The sequence below is a fragment of the Zootoca vivipara genome, chromosome 5 (genome assembly GCF_965207765.1).
Source record: "Zootoca vivipara chromosome 5, rZooViv2.hap1.1, whole genome shotgun sequence".
Taxonomy (NCBI): domain Eukaryota; kingdom Metazoa; phylum Chordata; class Lepidosauria; order Squamata; family Lacertidae; genus Zootoca; species Zootoca vivipara.
The window spans coordinates 73,906,280-73,930,471 of record NC_142588.1 but is presented as its reverse complement, the minus strand read 5'-3'; the positions used below and the strand labels follow the sequence as shown (position 1 = coordinate 73,930,471).

Genomic DNA, 24,192 nt, shown 5'->3' with positions numbered 1-24,192 from the left:
TTGGGTTTGATATCCCGCTTTATCACTACCCGAAGGAGTCTCAAAGCAGCTAACATTCTCCTTTCCCTTCCTTCCCCACAACAAACACCCTGTGAGGTGAGTGGGGCTGAGAGACTTCAAAGACTAGCCCAAGGTCACCCAGCAGCTGCATGTGGAGGAGCTTACGAGTCTACCACTCTTAACTACTACACCACACTGGCTCTCAGTAGTGCAGTAGTACCTGCAAATGTTTGTAAGCACTGCTTGCTCAGAGATGCAGGCTGACAAGCACGGGAAGGAAGGAATTTCAGGTGTTTTGGCCCAAGCCTTGAATGACTTGCTCAGCAGTTGCTTGAGATTTCCAGCTTTATAGGAACAAATTTCTATTCTGACTTTCCTTGATGGGCAAGGTGTGGATAACAATTCCTCTGTAGCCCAGATCATCAATGTGTGTCTATTTGAAACAATATTTCAAATCATTAGTATGCAACCGTTTTGGTATATCATTGGTGGAGTAGAAAGCTTTGGGAGAAGGTACTCTGTTATGAAAAGGGCTTTAAGGACATGGTGTAACAATGTCTTTACTCTGCTTCTTGGGATCTCCACGTTTGTCCATCTCTGCTCTGGCCATCAGCCTCGATGCAATTTCTAAACCTGTCCTCATCGCATTAGCATTCACCAACCACATTCAGACCGTGACTTGAGACTATTGACTCCATCAACCAAAGCCTAATTTTGCACTAAAATGTAAGTCTGGGTCGTCTGCAGAACATTTGGTAAGTGGCCATATTGAGCATCTGCTTTGGCGAGCAGCGGAATGTCTATACTTAACAAACTTAGAGAGGTGGTTCGCACTTGTGAACTGTTCAGAATGTTCACGCCATTCGAAGAGCCAAGATTAAATAGCAGCGTTGATGCCCATGCTGGGTGTGAGGGGGAGAAAGAGACCTTCTAGGGCCTGCATTTTAATATGCCACTCTCTGTGCCGGAGAGGAAGAGATATCCCAAGAGGAGAGTTACTGGATCGCTGGCATTGCAAGACCTTGATTCCTAGAACTCTGTTGGCACGGGAACCTTTAAATTATGACACAAGTGTCCCTAGAATAGCTACTGTACATTCCGAAAGTGATCTCACCAGGATATTGAAAGCAGACTCTTGCTAGCACAGCAATGGTTCCAGCTGTCACTTCCCAGGGTGGTGGTTTTGTTGGTCTGTGCGATTATATTGCCTTCTGGACATGCCCATGTAGAGTTCCTCACTTACATATCTGAGCACATCCTACTGTTAGGATTCATTCCCCGTGTTTTCTGTGATTGGTGTCCCGAAATATTACACCTATGGCATGAGAAAAGAATGCCAATAACTTCCCAGGCAGTGTCCACAGACCAGGACAGTGAGCAAGCAGGGAATTTGGCAGATCCTACTGAGAGCACGAAATGGTATTGGCCAACAATTTGCTGCATCATCTCTCCCAACATTTTATTATGTGTCAGCATAAAAATTATCAATATTAATATCTTATATTCACAAAGTTGGCAAAACTGAATAGACTGCCTGGGGTAGGGGGGCTAAGTTGGGGGACTCTTTACAATTGCCTTTATACACTTCTTTAAAAATACGAATATTTTATAAAGTATAGTGATTCTCAAGGAAGAGAGCTTTTCCTGCCTTTTAAAAGAAACATTTTGCATTCTCAATATTTATGTAATCATATCAATACATTCACTTAACACGATTCTGTCTTTGTTGCCTCTGAACGGTGCTAGGATTGAGATATTGCATGCAAATCTTTAGCCTGATGCAGCATTAGTCATTTCCAGAATCCAGAATCCAGCGTTAAGAAGTCAGCAATAACATACCGTATGTTCAAATTCAGTTTGTATGTCAAGATATTTTTTTTTTGCAATATGTTTGTTAATGATGGGGCCACCCCCTTCCTCAGTCAGTCAGCCAGCTTTGTTCATAAACAAAGGCTGGGGCTACATATGATGTTGGACTCTAACTCCCATCATCCCCAGCCAAAATGGCCAAGTCAGGAGGAAAAACAAGTACCAGCCCCCCTTCCCCCCAAAAAATGATGGGCATTCATTGCCATTCAAATTCAAATGTCATTCATTCATTCATATGTCTTGTGATCAGTTATGTGGGGTGGGGCTTACCTGCACCCCCCCATATTTTATTCCAGTTGGTATCACTGCACTGTTCATGGTCAGCATTTTCTAGGAGAATATAAAAACCTCTGCAATAGGCCTCTTGTTTTCTAGGTCACACTACTAGCCTTTTCCACATCATCTCCAAAGAAACCTGAGCACGTGCATCTTATCCATTCAACCAAGCCTTCTCAATGGAAGTTGCTAGCCTGAATTTATTTGTTTATTTTTAATTTCAACCACCTATTTTATTCCGTTGTGACTCCTTGGGTGTGTGCTGAATCCAGTGGTTCTTTGGACCTAGGAGAAGTAGATTGACACCATTCATTCTGTAGTGGTAATAATAATAATAATAATAGTAATAATAATAATAATAATAATAATAATAATAATAATAATAATAATATGTTTGGCCTTGAATCTTCCTACCTTTATTCACATGCTTAATCTTGTTACTATGAGTACGCTCTCTTTGTATAGCAAAAACAAAAAAACTTTGCAGCTTAGTAAAGAACAGCTTGGAAACTTTAGGAATGTTTCCAAGTCGAACAGCCTCTAATTAGCAGGAAAATGTTGGTCCACTGAATAGAACAGAACTGATTTTTCCATTCAGATGGTGAAGTTTCTGCAGCTTTGGTAGCTAACATGCAGCATCCAGGTTTTGAAAACAACTTATAATAGTGTCTGGCAGGTTCTGTAACATGGTCTCCCTCCTCCTCCTCCTCCCCTGCTTTGATGAATTATATACTGTAGTTGTGGCTTTGTCCGGGAGTTGGGCAGGGGGGCAGTGTGCCCCTGTTGGTTCTGCAGGACTTCTCAGTGGCTTTCAACACAATCGACAGCGGTATCCTTCTGAATCACCTTGCTGGGATGGGACTTAGAGGTCCTGTTTTACAGTGGCTCTGTTCCTTCTTGGAGGGGAGCAATGAATTGGCCGTTGGCCTGCAGGGTACCTCGGGGTTCTGTCCTGTCACCCAAGGCCCATGCTATTTAACATTTACATGAAACAGGTGGGAGTGGTTGTAGAGAGTTTGGGGGGGGTGCCGGTGTCATGCAGGTGACACCCAGCTCTATTTCTCCTTACCACACAAATACAAGGAAAATGTCTTGGTTCTAAACTGGTGTTTGTCAACAGTAATGGACTGGATGAGGTTGAACAAATTGAAGCAAGAAAATATTTTTTCCCTAAAATTGTGCCAGTTTGGGGGGGGGGGCTTGTCAAAAACCTGGGCTTGTGAGGGGGGTGATTTCCCTATGTCACTGTATTTGGCAATGATGCTGGCAGTGGCACTGAAGGGGGGGGGGGTTTAAGTGATGGGCATGCTTTGATTTGCAGAACAAAAAGTTAAGTGCTGTAATCTATTGAGAGCTCCAGCTATTTTCAAGTGCTCTGTGGGGAAAGAAAAGTTTGAGAACTACCTGCTAAAGATAGATCCTTCGCAGAATTCTTTCTGCTCTAACTTGGTGTGTGGGAAGAGACAAGGAAAAAACTGAGATATATATGTCCTTGCATCCCCCCTGAGGCTGCGTGGTGCAATGAAAGATGTAGACTGCTGGCAGTGATTGCTCTATCCTTATGTAAAAGAAGAGGAGGAGGAGCCAACAGAATTGAAGTAGATTTTCCATCCCACTAGCATTCCATGATATGTCTACCACAATAGTATAGCCCCTGCCAGCATAGCTGCCAAGTTTTCCCTTTTCTCGCGAGGAAACCTATTCAGCATAAGGGAATTTCTCTTAAAAAAGGGAGAACTTGGCAGCTATGCCTGCCAGTGTGTGGGGGAGGCTGGGGGGGGGGGGGCTGGGGTGTTGGCCTAGGAGCTGGAAGACATGAGTTCAAATCCTCGCTGCCTGGATGTTCACAAGGCGACCTTGTCTAATCTACCTCAATCTAATCTACCGTACCTCTTATGGTGGTTGTGATGATCAAATGGGGAAGGGGAGAACCATGTGCGCTCTTTGCAGGACAAGTGAGATGGAAATGTAATAATAATAAAGCCAAATAAGGTTGTTGATGTTTTTTGTATGTTTGAAAAGTGTTTGTCCCAAGACTTCGAAATGAAAAGGTGGGGGTGTGGAGAACGGCGAGCTAAACACAAACACAACTTGAATGAGGCTGCAAAGAGAGGGGGGAATATTCTGCACAGACGTGAGAATGAGACGCTGATCCCGCCCCTTTGATGTCCCGCCGGAGTCTCCCTGGCAACTAGAACGCCAAACACTGCGCGTCATAGAGAGCGAAGAACGCCGCTTCTCCCGGGAGCCTTAAAGGGGCCGCGGCCCCTGCGCTGCTGCGGTTGCGAAGGAAGCGATTGGGTTGCACTTCGCATGATGGACGGGGCTTCTGGGAAGTCGGAGAAGGATGGCGAGGAAGCCCGAGAAGATCCAGGTGCTTGCTCGAGAGAGGCAGTGCTCTGGAGCGTAGATGCCACGGGAAGGCGCAAAAAAGGGGGGTGGATGGGGCGGGGGAGGGGGTGGATGATAGAAAGACCGATGCTTCCACCCCGCAGAGGCTTGGGGGCTAAGGAGGGAAGGGTGTGCGGGAGCCGAATGTCGTGTGGGGCAGAGGAGACGTCCGTGGAGTCCGGGGTGCAGGACCTGGACCACGGTGAAGTAGCAGCTTTCAGACGGACCTCTTTTCAAAAGATGCAAATTTGGGCACTCTCTCTTTGGCCGATAGGCAGGGGTACTACTTGCCACTAGTTCTGCCGCGTTTTAAAGCGACGATTGTGTCTCCCAGCAAGGCAGCAGCGCCCCAACGTCATGCAGCCTTCTTGTGCCTCAGTCCCAACAGGTGGGAAAGGTTGGCACAGTGCCCCTTCTTTCATCTGGATCAATGGCAGGATTAGTGCCAACTTTATCACCGTATTGGGGGGCGGGCAGGTAAGCTCCGCCCTGCATCACATGATGCGGTGCACAGGCACAAGTGGAATGGCGATGCGCATCCACTGAGGGGGGGCAGCCCCCTCAAATATTTTATAGGGGGGTAAAGACCCCTTGGCCCCTAGGAGTTGGTTGCTATGATCAAAGGAGCTTCTGCAAAGATGGAGCTGAGATCAATTTCATGAATGAAGCACAGACACAAACATCAAAAGTTTGTACATTGGTTATATTTATAGACCTCCCCCATCATGTAGACTCATGGCAGTTTGGATCACTGTCCTTTAAATCCGTTACTTTCCTTGTGCAGTATCCACAGAGGCATAGGGTTGTAGTCAGTTAACTTTTACTCTGAGCAGGACCATTGAAATTAATGGCCATAGTTGACTTTGGACCATTCATTTCAGTGGGTGTGCTTTGAGTAAAAGTTTTGAATGCAACCCATAATGATGGCTTAGGGAACTGGGTGGTATCAGGTGTAAAAGTACATATGGAAGGAGAGAATGTGAAAGGAAACTCACTGAGTCAGTTCCTCACCAAGTCAGAACCCATCCTCAAGATGGCACCGTCTTGGCATCCTATGCAAGTCTGCTACATGGAATGAGCTTTTCCAGCAGGAAGAAAAGGTCTCTGCCTTGTAGCTTTTAAAACAATACAGTTGTTTCTTATCCTGTTTTTAAAACTGCTTTTAGCTGTTTTTATGGCGTGTTTGTAAATCAAATTAATAATAATTATGTAATAGGATGGGAAGAAGAGTTACTAGCATATTATCCTTGTATTTAAAAAAATAAATCCAAATGTTTACTTTAAGTCATTTTAAAAAGGGGAGTGGGGAGGGCAGTAGGAACACTGGAAACTGCCTTATACTGAGTCTGACCATTGGTCCATTTTGCTCAGGGTCGCCTGCCTTGCTGCCAGTCATTATGTTGATTGACAGCAATCCTGCAGGATTTCAGACAGGTGTCTTTCCCAGTTGCACCTGGGACCTTCTGCGGGCAAAGCAGAAGCTGTATCACTGTGCTACTGCCATTTCCATATGTGCTGATAGGTTGCTATGATTTTTAAAAAGAAACCTTTTTGAAATATTGGTAGAGTGGTTAAGATAGTGCCCCTACCTTCCCAACGAACATACAGCAACTGTTGTGGAGGCCTGCAGAAATGAGATAGATCTAATATTTATAGCTTCTATGCATTATTAAAATATTGTTCCCACTAATGTCATTTTCATTTACTATGGAAATGTTCAATAAAAGGAAATACTTCCAGAATCACCCTTCATGGATCAATGCCTTGTCGTGGCGAAGGGGCTTGAATAACTCAGAGAAGCTATGAGCTATGCCATGCAGGGCCACCCAAGATGGACAGGTCATAGTGGAGAGTTTTGACTAAACGTGATCCACCTGGAGAAGGAACTGGCAAGCCACTCCAGTATCCCTGCCAAGAAAACTCCATGGACAAAGACAACAGGCATATAAAAGTTATGACGCTGGAAGATGAGCCCCTCAGGTCGGAAGGCGTCCAACATGCTACTGAGGAAGAGCGGAGGACAAGTACAAGTAGATTCAGAGCTGATGAAGCGGCTGGGCCAAAGCCGAAAGGACGCTCAGTTGCGGATATGCCTGGAAGCAAAAGGAAAGTCCGATGCTGTAAAGAAAAATATTGCATAGGAACCTGGAATGTAAGAACCATGAATGGAGGTAAGCTGGATGTGGTCAAAAATGAGATGACAAGAATAAATATTGACATCCTGGGCATCAGTGAACTAAAATGGAAGGGAATGGGCGAATTCAGTTCGGGTGACTATCATATCTACTACTGTGGGCAAGAATCCTGTAGAAGAAATGGAGTGGCCCTCATAGTCAACAAAAGAGTGGCAAAAGCTGTAATGGGATGCAATCTCAAAAATGACAGAATGATCTCGATACGAATCCAAGGCAGATCTTTTAACATCACAGTAATCCAAGTTTATGCACCAACTACCGGTGCTGAAGAAAGTGAAATTGACCAATTCTATGAAGACCTACAACACCTTCTAGAAATGACACCAAAGAAGGATGTTCTTCTCATTACAGGGGATTGGAATGCTAAAGTAGGGAATCAAGAGATAAAAGGAACAACTGGCAAGTTTGGCCTTGGAGTTCAAAATGAAGCAGGGCAAAGGCTAATAGAGTTCTGTCAAGAGAACAAGCTGGTCATCACAAACACTCTCTTCCAACAACACAAGAGACGACTCTACACATGGATATCACCAAATGGGCAGCATCGAAATCAGATTGATTATATTCTCTGCAGCCAAAGATGGAGAAGCTCTATACAGTCAGCAAAAACAAGACCTGGAGCAGACTGTAACTCAGATCATCAGCTTCTTATAGCAAAATTCCAGCTTAAACTGAAGAAAGTAGGAAAAACCACTGGGCCAGTAAGATACAATCTGAATCAAATACCTTATGAATACACAGTGGAAGTGAGGAACAGGTTTAAGGATTTAGATTTGGTGGACAGAGTGCCTGAAGAACTATGGATGGAGGCTCGTAACATTATACAGGAGGCAGCAACAAAAACCATCCCAAGGAAAAGGAAATGCAAGAAAGCAAAATGGCTGTCCAACGAGGCCTTACAAATAGCGGAGGAGAGGAGGCAAGCAAAATGCAAGGGAGATAGGGAAAGATACAGGAAACTGAATGCAGATTTCCAAAAAACAGCAAGGAGAGACAAGAGGGTCTTCTTAAATGAGCAATGCAAAGAAATAGAGGAAAACAATAGAATGGGGAAAACCAGAGATCTGTTCAAGAAAATTGGAGATATGAAAGGAACATTTCGTACAAAGATTACCATAATCAAGGACAAAAGTGGTAAGGACCTAACAGAAGCAGAAGACATCAAGAAGAGGTGGCAAGAATACACAGAGGAATTATACCAGAAAGATATGGAGCTCTCGTACACCCCAGGTAGTGTGGTTGCTGACCTTGAGCCAGACATCTTGGAGAGTGAAGTCAAACGGGCCTTAGAAAGCACTGCTAATAACAAGGCCAGTGGAAGTGATGATATTCCAGCTGAACTATTTAAAATTTTAAAAGATGATGCTGTTAAGGTGCTACACCCAATATGCCAGCAAGTTTGGAAGACTCAGCAATGGCCAGAGGATTGGAGAAGATCAGTCTACATCCCAATTCCAAAGAAGGGCAGTGCCAAAGAATGCTCCAACTACCGCACAATTGCGCTCATTTCACACCCTAGCAAGGTTATGCTTAAAATTCTACAAGGCAGGCTTAGGCAGTATGTGGACCGAGAACTCCCAGAAGTGCAAGCTGGATTTCGAAAGGGCAGAGGAACCAGAGACCAAATAGCAAACATGCGCTGGATTATGGAGAAAGCTAGAGAGTTCCAGAAAAACGTCTGCTTCTGCTTCATTGACTATGCAAAAGCCTTTGACTGTGTCGACCACAGCAAACTATGGCAAGTTCTTAAAGAAATGGGAGTGCCTGATCACCTCATCTGTCTCCTGAGAAATCTCTATGTGGGACAAGAAGCTACAGTTAGAACTGGATATGGAACAACTGATTGGTTCAAAATTGGGAAAGGAGTACGACAAGGTTGTATATTGTCTCCCTGCTTATTTAACTTATATGCAGAATTCATCATGCGAAAGGCTGGACTAGATGAATCCCAAGCCGGAATTAAGATTGCCGGAAGAAATATCAACAACCTCAGATATGCAGATGACACAACCTTGATGGCAGAAAGCGAGGAGGAATTAAAGAACCTTTTAATGAGGGTAAAAGAGGAGAGCGCAAAATATGGTCTGAAGCTCAACATCAAAAAAACCAAGATCATGGCCACTGGTCCCATCACCTCCTGGCAAATAGAAGGGGAAGAAATGGAGGCAGTGAGAGATTTTACTTTCTTGGGCTCCTTGATCACTGCAGATGGTGACAGCAGTCACAAAATTAAAAGACGCCTGCTTCTTGGGAGAAAAGCAATGACAAACCTAGACAGCATCTTAAAAAGCAGAGACATCACCTTGCCGACAAAGGTCCGTATAGTTAAAGCTATGGTTTTCCCAGTAGTGATGTATGGAAGTGAGAGCTGGACCATAAAGAAGGCTGATTGCCGAAGAATTGATGCTTTCGAATTATGGTGCTGGAGGAGACTCTTGAGAGTCCCATGGACTGCAAGAAGATCAAACCTATCCATTCTTAAGGAAATCAGCCCTGAGTGCTCCCTGGAAGGACAGATCGTGAAGCTGAGGCTCCAATACTTTGGCCACCTCATGAGAAGAGAAGAATCCTTGGAAAAGACCCTGAGGTTGGGAAAGATTGAGGGCACTAGGAGAAGGGGACGACAGAGGACAAGATGGTTGGACAGTGTTCTCGAAACTAAGAACATGAGTCTGACCAAACTGCGGGAGGCAGTGCAAGACAGGAGTGCCTGGCGTGCTATGGTCCATGGGGTCACGAAGAGTCGGACACGACTAAACGACTAAACAACAACAACCTGACTGCCATGATTAAAACTGCAGTCCTTAAACTTAAACACCCTTGCATGGGTGCTTATTTCTGAGTAGATATATATTTGATTGTACTCTAAGTCCAATTGAAAATGATAACTGATTCTTTGCAGATTTATTTGTAATTAATTAATATTGAATTCAATTGGAGTGGTAAACAGTGACCTGGAATGGGGTCCATTTTCTGCAGAACTGTTGACCTTAAACATCCACGTACTGGAAACTGTCATTAGGATTATGTTGGATACCAACAATTCACCTATATATGTTTATGTTAAACAGACAGCAAAGACATAGGAAGAGAACAGTTGCCCCCAGAAGCTGATCAATCAGGGAGGTAAGTAAGTTAAAAGATTGATACAAACACATGGAAAATGGGTCTGTCAATAGAAAATTTGCTGAAGCAGCTAAGAACAGAGCATGGCAACACGCTGGTCATCACAAAATTCTAGAGTGAAACAAAAAAGAACAGTTATCTACACTAGAATTGGGTGACTGTGGTCCTCAGCCTAATTTTAGTGCCCCCTCTGCAAGCAATCAGTTTAGATTACCTCTTGTGAGAGTGAACTGTCTCTCTCCCAACACCCCATAGGGTGGGGGTGGGGGGAGAAAGATGCTGTGGCTCCACCCGCTGTCAATAGGCTGCCTCTGACAGATTGTCCCCAAAGCAACACAGTCCTCACCTGAAAAAAGGTGGCTGATCCCAGACCTATACGGTAGTTGTCACAAATTCCAGAGAGGTAACCTTGTTAGTCTTTTGGAGCGAAAATACTGACGAGCCTTGTGAAACCTTAAAGGCTTAGCAAAGTTATCATGGCTCCCTCCCATACCCACGTGCGGAAGAGGGAACATCACACTTCATCTGATGAAGTAGACTGAAAGCTTATGCAATATCCTGCTTATGGGGTCCTCCCAGAGTTGTCCAGCTATATGAACATAAAGATCACCAGCAAGGCAGTTATGTATTGGGGAGCTAAACATTTCAGGCAGCGATGCAAGAGTCTCGCTTGTTTTTGAGCCATTTTCTCTTCTCTCCTGAATTCTGGAACGTGGAAAGTGGCACTTTGCTAAATTACAAATTGCATAGTGGTATTGCCTTTTTGTCAGGCAAATTGTTTGGTAATAGCTAAGGGCGTGTCCTTTGTGGGAGATGTACAGAGAGCCTTGCTGGAATGCTTAGAATGTGATGCCCATGCATTTGGAAAGGTGACACACAGGCACACACAATTTGGGGTGGAGCTGATAGAAGGGTGTGCGTGCGTGGGTGGGTGGGTTAACAATAGAGTTGGTTTGAGTAAGTCGGAGGACCTGATGTTGGTTAGACAGGGGTCAGCAAACTTTTGATAATGATAAAATGTGTAAGAATGATTTAAGATACAAAATGAAAATTGCTTAATTGAGATTTTAAAATGCACCCAGTGTGGGGGGAATTGAGGAAGTCAACAATGTTAAGTAAAAAAATGTAAGAATTGTTATGTTTTTCTTTTTTAATGTTTTATTTTTGTTTTATGTTTTTTGTGATTTTATTTTTGTGAATATTGGAAAATGAATAAACATTATTTTTTAAATAGAAAAAAACTTTTTCAGCAGGTGGCCAGTCCACTGTCCCTCAGACCTTGTGGGGGGCCAGACTATAGTTTGGGGGGAGCGGAATGAATTAATTCCTATGCCCCACAAATAACCCAGAGATGCATTTTAAATAAAAGCACACGTTCTACTCATGTAAAAACACACTGATTCCTGGACCGTCCGTGGACCAAATTTAGAAGGCGATTGGGCCGGATCCGGAATGTGGGCCTTAGTTTGCCTACCCATGGTTTTTGCAAGTGTGCTGGTCCTTCTAGGACTACTTGCAGATTGCTTCAGCCTGCTTTTTGCTGCAGAGAAGCGCATTATTTCAAAAAGGTTATAAGTCTTCAGCAATCTTTCCTCCATAAGGAAGGCAACCCTTGTTAAGTGCTGCCTGTGGAATTTCACACTGACAAAATGTAATGGCAGGATGGAGTCACATAGCCGTGATGCATTGTGGGATTAGATTATCCTCAGGCTGCCTGCCTGAAACTTTCATAACTTGTCTGTTGTCACAGACAGAGGTTGAGGTTTTCCATCACATGCTTCCCTGTATTTCTTGACAGAGCTGTATAAATAAATAATAGTGTTGCATTTCAAGTAACACCCAGGAAGAGAAATCTGCAGACAGGAAGCAACAGGCACCATGCAAAGTTGATTTGTTGTATGAATTCACAGGGCATTCAGCCTGCTGTGGGTACTTTCCCTTGCAAAAATGCTTTTGATGGTATCAAAGGTTGAGCAAGCAATATCGGATCCTGAATGGAGGATATATTGTTAATTTAAATAATGTCTTTATTGTTTTTGATACAAAGTATTTAACTGTCAGGGGTCCTTTACCTTTACTGGATCCATAGTTGTGCTGCATGCTTTTCGAAACATTTATAAATACAAAACAAAATACAGTAGTACCTTGGTTCTCGAACGTAATCTGTTCTGGAAGTCCATTCGACTTCCAAAATGTTTGAAAACCAAGGCACGGCTTCCAATTGGCTCAGGCGCCCCAGAAACAATAGCTGACAGCTGCATCGGATGTTTGGCTTCTGGAAAACGTTCGAAAACCGGAACACTTCTGGGTTTTTGGCGTTCGGGAGCCGATTTGTTTGTCAACTCAGGGCCGGCTCTAGGTAGACCCCCGGTGGTGCAGGGCACCACGGCGCCCGCCCGCCCGCTGGCCGGCCGGTCCGCCGGTTCGACGTGCAGCTGCGCCCGCCCACCGCGCTGGGAAACGGGGCAGGGGGGCGCCGGAGGGATCCGTCGCTCCATGGCGCCAGGGGCGTTTAAGACGGCCCTGTGTCAACTAAGCCATTCAAGAACCAAGGTTCTACTGTAGCACACACAGAGGTCAACCTTGATCACTTAAATGTTTGCTGCCATTTAACTTTTAAGTCCATTATTACTCAAAGATCTTGACTACAGATCCCATTATCCTTGGCCATTGGTCATGCTGGGGCTGGGGAGAGTTGGAGTCCAACTTGAAGCCTGGAGGGTCACTGAAGAGCTTGTGAAGGTTGTTACTTTTCTTCTGGTATAAAAAGCATATTAAATGGCTCTCAATTTCAAATAAAATTACTGTGTGCCTCAGTCCTTAGCGTTGCAGAGGCAATCTTTTCTTCGGAGGCTAAATGTGTAATTTATTTTTAACATAGGGCACCTGAAATTGTTGTGACAGGTTCAGAGTTTTACAACAATGAGATGGAGCCAGAGGAGATCATAGAGAGGAGAGATATAGGCACAGGTATTGTATTGTTGCTGCTGTGGAGTGGTTTAAGAAAGCATAACATCTGGAGTAGGCAGAGGGGAAGGAAGCCTGTACTTTGAGGCTCACAAATTTGCAACAGGGTTGCCATCAAACACCAAAACAAACACACCAGCCATGTTCAAATATATAAAAGGATGTCATATAGAGGAGGGAGAAATGTTGTTTTTTGCTGCTCCAGAGAAGCGGACACGGAGCAATGGATTCAAACCACAAGAAAGAAGATTCCACCTAAACATAGGAAGATCTTCCTGACAGTAAGAGCTGTTTGGCAGTGCAATTTGCTGCCAAGGAGTGTGGAGGAGTCTCCTTCTTCGGAGGTCTTTAAGCGGAGGCTTGACGGCCATATGTCAGGAATGCTTTGATGGTGTTTCCTGCTTGGCAGGGGGTTGGACTGGATGGCCCTTGTGGTCTCTTCCAACTCTATGATTCTACCATTCACTTGCTTTCCTAGTGCTATTGCTCATCCAACTAGAGCTGTCTTCAGGTGTTTTCCAAAACATGCAGGGGTTAAAAGGGGGCGAGGGGTGCACACGCAAGACCCACCTCTGTTGTTCCCACATGCACGGGCTCCTGTCATTCCTTTGCATGTTGAGCGAGAAGGTCTAATCGCATTCACCTGAAAGGGACTAGACACCACCTGAAAATTGGAAATCCAAGACTGGGAATCTTCCCAGTGTGAACCCACCTGGACCCTTAAATCTTCTGAGGCCCTTCTCCAGGTCCCTCCACTGAGGAAGGCTCATAGGGCAAGTGCCTTTTCCGTTATGGCTTTCCATCGGTGGAATGCTCTCCTCAGTGAGGCCCGCCTAATGCCGTTTTTGACATCTTTGACTTATCTTCCCTCCCTGCCCAGCTTTTGATGCACCAGGATGATGTTGTTTTGTTACTAGCGTGCTGCCAAAGCTTCCTGTGGTTATGGGACTTGTTTTGTTTTTAATTTGTTTTCTTTGTTTTCATGTTTGTAGTTGTATCATGAGTCTCTTGGGGACATTAATGTGACCAGTGGCTTAATCATCATCAACATCATCCCCGATTATGCAGTTCTAAATCACATGGTGGCTTCTAACTACATTCAGCTGAATGCAGTTAGACGTCTCCTTAACTAACGCCTGTGTGCCAAACAAGCAACGGTTGAGTGGATAAGGGATATGCCTAGCGTACAACAGCCACTGAGGCCATTGGGTTTTAGGGTATCAGTGCAGGCACCTATGGGCACCATGCTGCAGGAAGCGCCACACCAATGCTGCAGAATGGAGCTCAAGAAACAGAGTGGGGGTGCTAAATTTTAGCGTCACACCAGGAGCCGCTGAAATTTGATAGCCCAAAGTCTGCCACTGCTCCCATCAGCCCCAACCAGCATGGCTGGTGATCAGGACGATAGAATTTGTAGTTCAACAACACCTATAGTCCAGCATCATCTGAAGGGCCACAACATCCCTGCTATGCTGGTTGAGCAGACATGAGACAGATGCAGAAGGAAGCGCTTAGACAGTTCCAGGCTGGCAGCAATTCCGGATCAGCCCCTTCAAATCCAGATCAACTTTTTGCATACCAGAAGTTTAACACCAGGGTTGGGTTCCCCCCCAAAAAACAAAACTCTGAGCAGCCTCTCAGATCAGGCAAAACTGGTTTTAGCCTTGGAGGTGGATACGAGCCCAGATGTTTGGAACAAGGGATTTCTTGCTGCAGCTGGTTGCCTAGTAGGGACTGTTCTGCACACATCATTGCCTTGACTGCACAAAGACCTACAGAGATTACACCTCCCCTTTCTGTCATAGAACAATACACACAGAGGGAACGCTAGAAAAGTCTCCTTCATTTGGTATTGCAGCAAAAGCCCTGCCCTCTATGAATTCTACCTTATGCCCTGTGCTGTGCTGTGCTATTTAGTGCAGAGGAACAGTGGCTGGGCAACATTTTTAGATCAGTGTGTAATTGTTCACATGCTAGGAAACAGTTGACTTGAATTCTCATTACAGAAGAAATGTGCCCCCCCCTCCCCAGTAAATCCCTTGATATTATGGCACTATTTTCAGCACAAGGCAAACTGATGTATTTTTAGTGTGGATTCATTTAAAAGATGCCTATATTAAAAAATACCATTTGGTTTCCCAGAAAACCTCGGGATAGATGTTTTGTGTTTCTCCAAGTATGTAAGTGCCATCATAATGCTGTTTATATGAACAGGTCCTGAAGATCATCCAGGAAGTGATAAAAGTAGATCATCCACTTCTCCAGCTAGGTAACAACAATAACAACAACAAGTCCTTGCATTAGTCAAAATGGTTATTAGTGGGACGCGGGTGGCACTATGGTCTAAACCACAGAGCCTAGAGGGCTTGTCGATCAGAAGATCAGCGGTTCGAATCCCTGCAATGGGGTGAGCTCCCATTGCTCGGTCCTAGCTCCTGCCCACCTAGCAGTTCAAAAGCACTTCAAATGCAAGTAGATAAATAGGTACTGCTCTGGCGGGAAGGTAAACAGCGTTTCCGTGCACTGCTCTGGTTCACTAGAAGCGGTTTAGTCATGCTGGCCACATGACCCGGAAGCTGTACGCCGGCTGCCTCAGCCAGTAAAGCAAGATGAGAACCGCAACCCCAAAGTCGTCTGCGGCTGGACCTAACGGTCAGGGGTCCCTTTGTTGTTGTTTAGTCATTTAGTTTTTCGTGACCCCATGGACCATAGCACGCCAGGCACTCCTGTCTTCCACTGCCTCCCGGCAGTTTGGTCAGACTCATGTTCGTAGCTTTGAGAACACTGTCCAACCATCTCGTCCTCTGTCGTCCCCTTCTCCTTGTGCCCTCCATCTTTCCCAACATCAGGGTCTTTTCCAGGAAGTCTTCTCTTCTCATGAGGTGGCCAAAGTATTGGAGCCTCAGCTTCAGGATCTGTTACCCTATTACAAGCGGGTGGTGGAATGAAATTTCTGCTCACTCTTCTGACATTATTTATGAGCTTTCCCTCTAACTTATTGCATCTTGTTCAAACTGGTCCATGATGTGTCATGGAAGGTACCACAGCTATATTTCTGGGTCTTGGTGGAAAGCCTGCTTCACCTTTTAGAAATAAAAATATAGCATTTTTTTAAATTTAGTGCTCCTTAGGTGTTTGTTTGAAAGATGTAGATGTTTTGCACTTACACAACCTTCGGGGCTCCCCCATGTATGCTGATCTCTCCTGCCCCACCCCACCCCCCACCCCGCTCCATGGACCAAGTTTCGCTCCAGTCCTCTCGACACTTGTCACCGCTCGAGTTTGCTCTTAGAAGGAGCGGCATGCATCGCAACTGCATGGAAAACATGTTTATTTCTGGCAGGCTATGCTGTGGTCAGAATCAGAATTCCTCAGGAACTGGCAGTAGTAATTACCGATGAACTACGGGATTTGTGCCATGGATAGAAAGCTCCAGGACTTGCCTGTGTTATTATGAGGCTCAAGGATGTAAGTGTCTGTGTTTGCACAGATGCTGACATAAAAAGTGTGGGCTTCCTCTCATTCAATTGCTTTCCCTTTCCCTCAAGCACTAATACATCGTTTTCCATCTGCCTAGGTCAGAGAGCCCAGAGGGAACAGCTGACAGCAGTCAAAAGCCAGGATTAGATAATGCCCCCTTTGAAAGATCAGCAGAGCTATCCTCCCCAGAAACCCCTGACTCCTTATCCTCAAGCAAAGGTACTGTGTCCTAACTTCCGCATGCACCAAGGGAGAAGGACTGTAACTTGGGGCGGGGGGCTGTTTCCCAGCTCCCAGATGCTGAAATTGAACCCTGTTTGTGGAATGCTCTCCTCAGGGAGGCTCGCCTGGTGCCTTCATTAAATATCTTTTAAAGCCCCAGGTGAAAACGTTCCACTTCAACCAGGCCTTTGGCTGATTAAGCAATCTATGGCCTTTTAAATGTGTCTGTAGAGGTGGGCATTTTTTGTCTGGTTTTCTGCTATTATGCTGCTACGTGTTTTGTGTTCTTATGTTGTAAACCGCCCTGTGATCTTTGGATGAAGGGTGGGATATAAATTTAAAAAATAATAATAGTAACCTAGGACCTTCTGCATGCACCTAGGACCTTCTCTCACACTCAGCTATGGCCCTTTCCAATTCGGTGCTTTAAATTTCCTCTGAATGTTAAAGTGGAACGTAGGAAGCTGCCTTATACCAAGTCAGGCCATTGGTCCACCTAGTTCAGAATTGTCTGCACTGATTGGCTCTCCAGTATTCCAGGCAGCAGACCTTCCGAACTCCTACCTGGATTGAACCTGGGAACTTCTTATTGCAAGGCTGCGGCAATGTTTTCCAGGGGGGACCTTTTTATGAGGCGACAGCTTAAGCAAGAGAGAACTGTGGAGCCAAACACACTTACAGTTTAAGTGCTTGAACAAGAAGAGGGAAATTTAAAAACAAATTATAACAATAGTAACATTTGCATAGCGCTTTCAAGCACCTCATATGCACCATCGAGTTGTAATCATTGCAACAGCCCTGCAAGGTAAGATGATTCTTATCTCCCGTTATTGCAATTTGAGGAACTGAGGCTGAGAGACAGTGGGTTGCCTAAGGTGACCTCATGAAGTCATGCACTCCTGCCAATGTGTTTGCACCACCTCGCGTCTTCTAGTAAGCAACAGTGACCTACCTGCCAGGAAGCTACCTTGGTGGCTCTGCCTCACCTGACAAGCGACTTCTGCTTGTCTCTGCATTCCTTGCCAAATCAATGTCGCCCTCAAGTGTCTGCCCCACTCCCTGTCCTGCAAAGCAACTAGAGATCAAGACTGAGATTTCCCATTCATGAAGGACAGATTATTTAATCTTGATGGTCTGTAGCTCGTACACAATGGAGATTTGGTCAACCATATGCATAACTAGTTCAGCTTGTGCTCAGCAGGATCCAATGGCCACCCTGCAATACTGGGAGGAATCAGAAGAGAGAGCTCTGTTGGGTACCACTTAAGGAGGTGAGCAATTGAAGTGGGTTGCTTCTCCATGTTTCTGTTGAGTTTGATCATGTCACTGTTGAGTAACAACAGGCAAAACCCCGAGCAGTGTGCTTTTCTTCCAGATGATCGTGAAGACGACAAGAAGAAATCATGCTTCCTCCTTTTATTCTTCAGCTTTAAATTAAAGTTTGGTTTAAAGTTTAGGTATAAGAGGGTGTGAATTGCAGAGGTGCCGTGAAACAAGGACTGAAGGGCAGGGCAGTCTTCTGTATTTTAAGCCAAATCGTCTTCACAATGTTATGCTCAAGGCTGAAATTCCTTTTGTTGTGGTTTTCCTTAGGGATAGAGCTATTCCCCTTTTTCGCGTGACTGTTTCTTTAAGGTTGTTTATATGCATTTGCTCTCTTTTCCAGGGCTAGCATAACAACAAATGAATGGATTTTGTAGTCAGTTCAAAGATTAGGGGTGGCGCTGTGGTTAAACCACTGAGCCTAGGGCTTGCTGATCAGAAGGTCGGCGGTTCGAATCCCTATGACGGGGTGAGCTCCCGTTGCTTGGTCCCAGCTCCTGCCAACCTAGCAGTTCAAAAGCACGTCAAAATGCAAGTAGATAAATAGGAACTGATACAGCGGGAAGGTAAACGGCGTTTCCATGTGCTGCTCTGGTTTGCCAGAAGCGGCTTTGTCATGCTGGCCACATGACCTGGAAGCTATATGCCGGCTCCCTCGGCCAATAATGTGAGATGAGTGCGCAACCCCAGAGTTGGTCACGACTGGACCTAATGGTCAGGGGTCCCTTTACCTTTACCTATGTTTGCACGGGCGACATCATGACTGGGATTCTTATAATGGGTCTAAACCACAGCTCCCTATACAGTGGTACCACAGTTTAAGTACACAATGGGTTCCGGAAGTCTATACTTAACCTGGAGCGTACTTAACCTGAAGCGAACTTTCCCATTGAAAGTAATGGAAAATGGATTAATCCGTTCCAGACGGGTCTGCAGAGTACTTAAACTGAAAGTACTCAAACCGAAGCGTACTTAAACCGAGGTATGACTGTATTGGCTTCTGGTCAACTCCTTCTGCCATTTTGCTGTCCCGCTGCTTAGAAGCTGCGAGTGACAAAGATAACTCTTGAGCCTCAAAGACAACAAAGGAGCTTGGTAGTACGGCAAATTCATGCGGGTACCAATTCATGAGCGCCTTTGCCCTTGCATGTCTAACAAGGTAGAATCTGTCACTCACATTCTTTTATTTTGTGAGTTTTATAGTGAAGAACGAGCTCAATTTATTTTACCCCTTTACACCCTTTACAAATTTACACCCTTACAATATTATTTGGAATTTCCCCCTGAAATCTTACAAAAATTCCTTCCAGAAGATTCCTCAAGCCCAGTGTCATATGACGTGGCCAAATTCTGCAATTTAGCTATTAAGAAACGTAAATCCCTTCTATTGAATGACACATTGCAAATTCCTTTTTTGGAATTGTTCTATTTTTGGTGATGTTTTTGCTGATTTTCTTTCGTTTGGAATTATGATATTCTGTATTGCTGGCTTTTGCTGTAATAAAAATTGAATTGAAAAATTGAAAAGGAGCTTGGAGTTTGCTTTGAGACATAATTATTCATCTTGGTTATACATCTTATGTTGTGTCTACTGAAAAGGGAGACGTTGGATGCAGTTGCTGTTGATCAATCCGGAAAACGTTTGGGAAGATCAGTCTCAATGCAGACAGATAAGAGCTGGCTTTATGACCACTGCAAAAAAAGGCGTAAGTAACAGGCTTCTTGTGCTATCTATCCATCTCTCTCTCTCTCTCTCTCTCACACACACACACACAAAATAGCAGCGGAAAAGAAATCTCCACTGTAATCACCATGCATAGAATTAACCATTTAGCTACATAAGAAACTGCCCCAAGCCTGATCTGATTATTTGCCCATGTAAACCTAGCTTGTCCGCTCTGACTGGCAGTGCCTCTCCAGGGTCTCAGGAAAGGGTCTTCCCCCATCTCCTTTAAATCAGTGATGTTAGGGATTGAAACCAGAGCCTTTTGCTTGCAAAACATGTGATTATTCTGCTGCAAGGTGTTATAGGTTGGGTTGCGTTTGGCAAAGGCTGTTCTATGGTTAGGCCAGATGTTATGCTTTTCTTTTCTTTTCTTTGCAGGTCCAAAGGAAGAAAAGCTTCGTCCTGAGAATGGTAAATTGGTCCTCAGCACATCAGTTTCTCCTTCATTCTGAGCCCTGCCTTTTTCTTTTCTTTTCTTTTTTAAAATAATATTTATTGAATTTTACATAAAGAAAAAGAAAAAATAAAAATAAAAAGAATACAGAAATAAAAAAGGCAAAAATGACAATATTATCACATCTTATCTCTTCAAACTACTTCACTTCCCCTTCTTACCATCCTTGTTAATAATTAATTCTTACCATTTCCAAATCTTGGTTAAACATCATAAAATTACATCCTATCTCCCAATTCGTAACCTTGAGCCCTGCCTTTTTCTTTTTCTTTTAATTTTGTGCGACTCCACGGAGGGGATTGGGTGTGAAACCTAGGAGGTATAACTAACCCCGGCTCAGCCGTAAACTTGAGAGAATGTGGGCACCTTGCCATTCCTCAATCTGAAATCATGGTCTGTAAAATGGGAATGTTAACCACCTGCTTTACATTGCAAGGTGATGATCAATGAAATGTGTGTTGTGAAATGTGTATTGTGACACACTGAAGGTGGAGGCAGGCTATCCTTACCTTGTGTGCAATCCTACTGCTGCCTCTGGCAAACAGGTTTTGCAGGTTTTTTATTGCTTCCAAAGCTTGCAAAACAGATCTGAAGAGTGGTGGCGGGTCAAAAAAAGGAAAGAAAGAAAAATTTACATCACAGGAAATGATGCTCCTCTCACTGTCAGTCTCCAGTCCCAGGCTGGGTTTATGTCAGCACTTCCTGTCCTGTTTCTTCAGCATCTCGTTGTTCCAATATATTATTCGGTTGCTTTTGTGTGTGTGTGTGTGTGCTTTTCCCTCGTGAATATCAGCACACAAATACTTGCAGCAGCTACTCTGGCCTGTGCTCTGAGGCATCGGTTCCCCATTTTAAATGGCAAGCTGTAGCCTTGACAGGAAGACACCCCCAACCAATTGTTTAAACCGGCAAGCTCTTCTTCTTTTAACCTCTAGCAGTGCTCCATTGCTGCTCATTAGCTGGGTAGAATCCAGATGCTGTTCCTCAAGGAGCACATTCCCCACCCTGCCCAATTATTCACAGTTTACTATTCCACTCTTCCTTCAGCAATGGAACCACATAGGCAGGCGCTGGCCATTCCTTTGAGCCTCCCTCCCTCCTTCCCCACGTTGTGGCTTTTATTCTATTCTGACCACTATATTTTTAACGCTGTGAGGGTGAGTGCTCCCCCGCTGCACTCCAAAGGCACAGGGGCATTCTGCCTGAAAACAAAATCAGGGTTGTCTTTGGGCAGCCCACTGTAAACAGACAAAAGCAACAACAGCAGGCCAGTCTGGATAACACATGCAAATCCATGGTTTGGAAGTAACTAAGGCGAGGCTTTTTGGGGGGGAGGGGAGCTCAAAAAGCACTCGAATGGCCATGCAAAGAGGCAGACAGCCACACTGGCTGGGTATGATGGGAGCTGTAGTCTGGAACATGTTCAGGGTATCACAATTGGGTGCCACAATTGGCTGTCGCTGGCCTATTGCTACTTCAGTATCTCCAGTCCTAAATAAGCAATGTGGGTGTGTCCTTTGATTCAGACTTTAAAAGCAAGAACGGACCAATTTCCTAACCCATTCTCTTTGTGTATGTTTAGATATCTACGCCGTCTGGTACGAGGACCTCAGCTGCTTAGACATTTTGTGCGACACGGAGGTATTCGTCACTCGTGGTCTCTGCACAGTTTGGTCAAAGCATCCTCTCAACTCAACATCCCCAACTCCATCCCTTTCCCTTTCAGCCAAATCAAGACTGATGCCATTCATCTTTGGGTAACCCTATGGGGACATTCTGGGCAACGACGTTCAAGATTTGAAATGGAATTAATCTCTTGAATTGTATTATGGGATGCGGGTCATGGGCGTAGGCAGGGGGCAGGGGGGCAATTGCCCCCCCTAGAAGCAGGGCCGCTGGCCAGCCTGCCCCGCTGCCCGCCCGGTGCCGTCTCCCTTCTCCCTGGCTGGCTTTGGAGCGGGCTCTGGGGCTTTCCCTCCACCTGCCCCGGCGATTGCAGAGGGGGAGGAGGGGATCGGAGCAGCCCGATTTCGGGCTGATCCTCGCTCCCCCTCACCCCTGCCGATCGCGGAGGGGGAGGAGGGAGTCGGAGCAGCCCGATTTCGGGCTGATCCTGGCTCCCCCTCGCCCCTGCCGATCGCGGAGGGGGAGGAGGGAGTCGGAGCAGCCCGATTTCGGGCTGATCCTGGCTCCCCCTCGCCCCTGCCGATCGCGGAGGGGGAGGAGGGAGTTGGAGCAGCCCGAAATCGGGCTGCTCCGATCCCCTCCTCCCCCTCCGCGATTGCCGGGGCAGGCGGAGGGAAAGCTGGCAAGGGAGAAGGGAGCTTTCCTTGCCCCGCTGTGGCCCCTCCCCCTCCCCTTGGCCCCGCCCCGTGGCCCCTGATTTTCATCCTGGCTACGCCCCTGATGTGGGTGGCGCTGTGGGTTAAACCACTGAGCCTAGGGCTTGCTGATCAGAAGTTCGGCAGTTCGAATCCCCACAATGGGGTGAGCTCCCGTTGCTCCGCCCCAGCTCCTGCCAACCTGGCAGTTTAAAAGCACGTCAAAGTGCAAGTGGATAAATAGGTACCGCTCCAGCGGGAAGGTAAACGCCGTTTCCGTGTGCTGCTCTGGTTTGCCAGAAGCAGCTTAGTCATGCTGGCCACATGACCTGGAAGCTGTACGCCGGCTCCCTCGGCCAATAACGCGAGATGAGTGCCGCAACCCCAGAGTCGGTCACGACTAGACCTAATGGTCTGGGGTCCCTTTGCCTTTACCTTTATGGGGACATTCTGGGCCACGAGATTCAAGATTTGAAATGGAATTAATCTCTTGAATTGTAGTATACATTGTATTGTTTTTTCTTTTTCTTTTTCTTTTTAGTTTCAAGAAGACTTCTTAAAGCTGTTTCAGGAATCTCTACGCACCCTGTCCAGCGTTGGTCCACCAACTATACTAGCCTATAGGCCAGAATTATCGAGAGAAGGCATTCAATTCGAGGTGGTGTCTCTTTCCATTCTGTGGTTTGTGCATGTAGGATAACCAGAGAGATGCGTGCGTAAAATAACACACAAGGATATATGTGACGGATTGCACACTTTTGTGCAAACCTACAGCGTAGTGCTTCTGAAGTGTCACCACTTAAGAATGCATGTGTTTGTGTGACTGAATGTCCCATTTCCCCTAAACGCACAAACACTTCTCTCTGAATTGTACTAATTTTCTGTACGCATATTTCAACACGTGACCCCCAAACCCCTGCCACCAGCATCTGCATCTCAGAAGGGGCTATACTACATACTTTAAAGAACATACTGATTTGCTTAGGTAAGTAGCCTAAGAAGAACACCGCATAAAGGCAAAATAAAATGGTAAGGAGCAATCAGAAGCGGAAGAGTTGAAACTATTTGGTGTCTAGAGGCAGGTTTACTCCAGAAACATATGCGGGGAAGCTTCATCCTGTGTCTATATTGCCACGCTTTCCAGGAAACAGATGGCTCTAAGATCCTTAAAGAAATTGGATCATTTACAGTTGCCTGTAATCCCTTGAGAAAGTGAAAGTGAAACAAGACTCTCCAAGCCATCCTTGATGTTAATCAAGATTAACCAATCTGGATTTGGGAGAGGAGACCAGGAAAGGAACAACATGTGATATACGGTAGTTCAGTGGTCTTGGTGTGTTACTGTGTTCCAGTCAAAAATGAGAGCTGCAGGCAAATTGGAGGGGTGTATGGGTCTTTTTTAGAAATGTGCAAGGACTTGAGGAAGCAAGCTCTGTTGAACTGATAGGGGAAATTAGATTATTGGACTAGGAAAAGGCACCTTACGTTACTTTCCCTCTCTTCATTCAGCATTTTGCTAGCCAAATTTTACATTAGTCATTTTTAAAATTTATTTTTTAAAGAGCATCCACATGAATTGCCTGAACACTGTGTAGTAAATTCTGGTGAAAATCCATTGCAGAAACATTGTCGTTTCCAATTTACAGGGTGTGGGATGGGTAGGGTGTGGGATCCAGGGTTGAATTACCTCCTTGCATCACCTCTTCTACGGTGATTGATTGAGAATTCATTTAAGAAAAGTAATATTCTGAAATCCAAGGGCTTGAGATTTTCCCCAGGAGTGGGGAAATTATAATCATTTAAGTGTTTTCATTACTTACTTTGTTGGGGAGATGAATTAGTCAT

General features: G+C 45.2%; 1 protein-coding gene across 3 annotated transcripts in view; it reads left to right on the top strand.

The window, feature by feature from the left end:
- Nucleotides 1–4,351: 4,351 nt before the first annotated feature.
- Nucleotides 4,352–24,192, top strand: part of ERICH6 (glutamate rich 6) — a 38,257-nt gene continuing 18,416 nt past the window's right edge. Inside the window, exons 1-10 of one of the 3 annotated variants that reach the window (XM_060274480.2) lie at nucleotides 4,352–4,519; nucleotides 9,800–9,854; nucleotides 12,736–12,824; nucleotides 15,036–15,090; nucleotides 16,399–16,520; nucleotides 17,725–17,794; nucleotides 19,446–19,552; nucleotides 19,951–19,983; nucleotides 21,609–21,667; nucleotides 22,889–23,005. In XM_060274480.2, coding sequence (XP_060130463.2) covers nucleotides 4,459–4,519; nucleotides 9,800–9,854; nucleotides 12,736–12,824; nucleotides 15,036–15,090; nucleotides 16,399–16,520; nucleotides 17,725–17,794; nucleotides 19,446–19,552; nucleotides 19,951–19,983; nucleotides 21,609–21,667; nucleotides 22,889–23,005 — 768 coding nt within the window. In that variant the 5' untranslated portion in view covers nucleotides 4,352–4,458. The remainder of the gene's footprint in view (nucleotides 4,520–9,799; nucleotides 9,855–12,735; nucleotides 12,825–15,035; nucleotides 15,091–16,398; nucleotides 16,521–17,724; nucleotides 17,795–19,445; nucleotides 19,553–19,950; nucleotides 19,984–21,608; nucleotides 21,668–22,888; nucleotides 23,006–24,192) is intronic. The other 2 variants (XM_060274481.2, XM_060274482.2) reach the window with 2 other exon arrangements.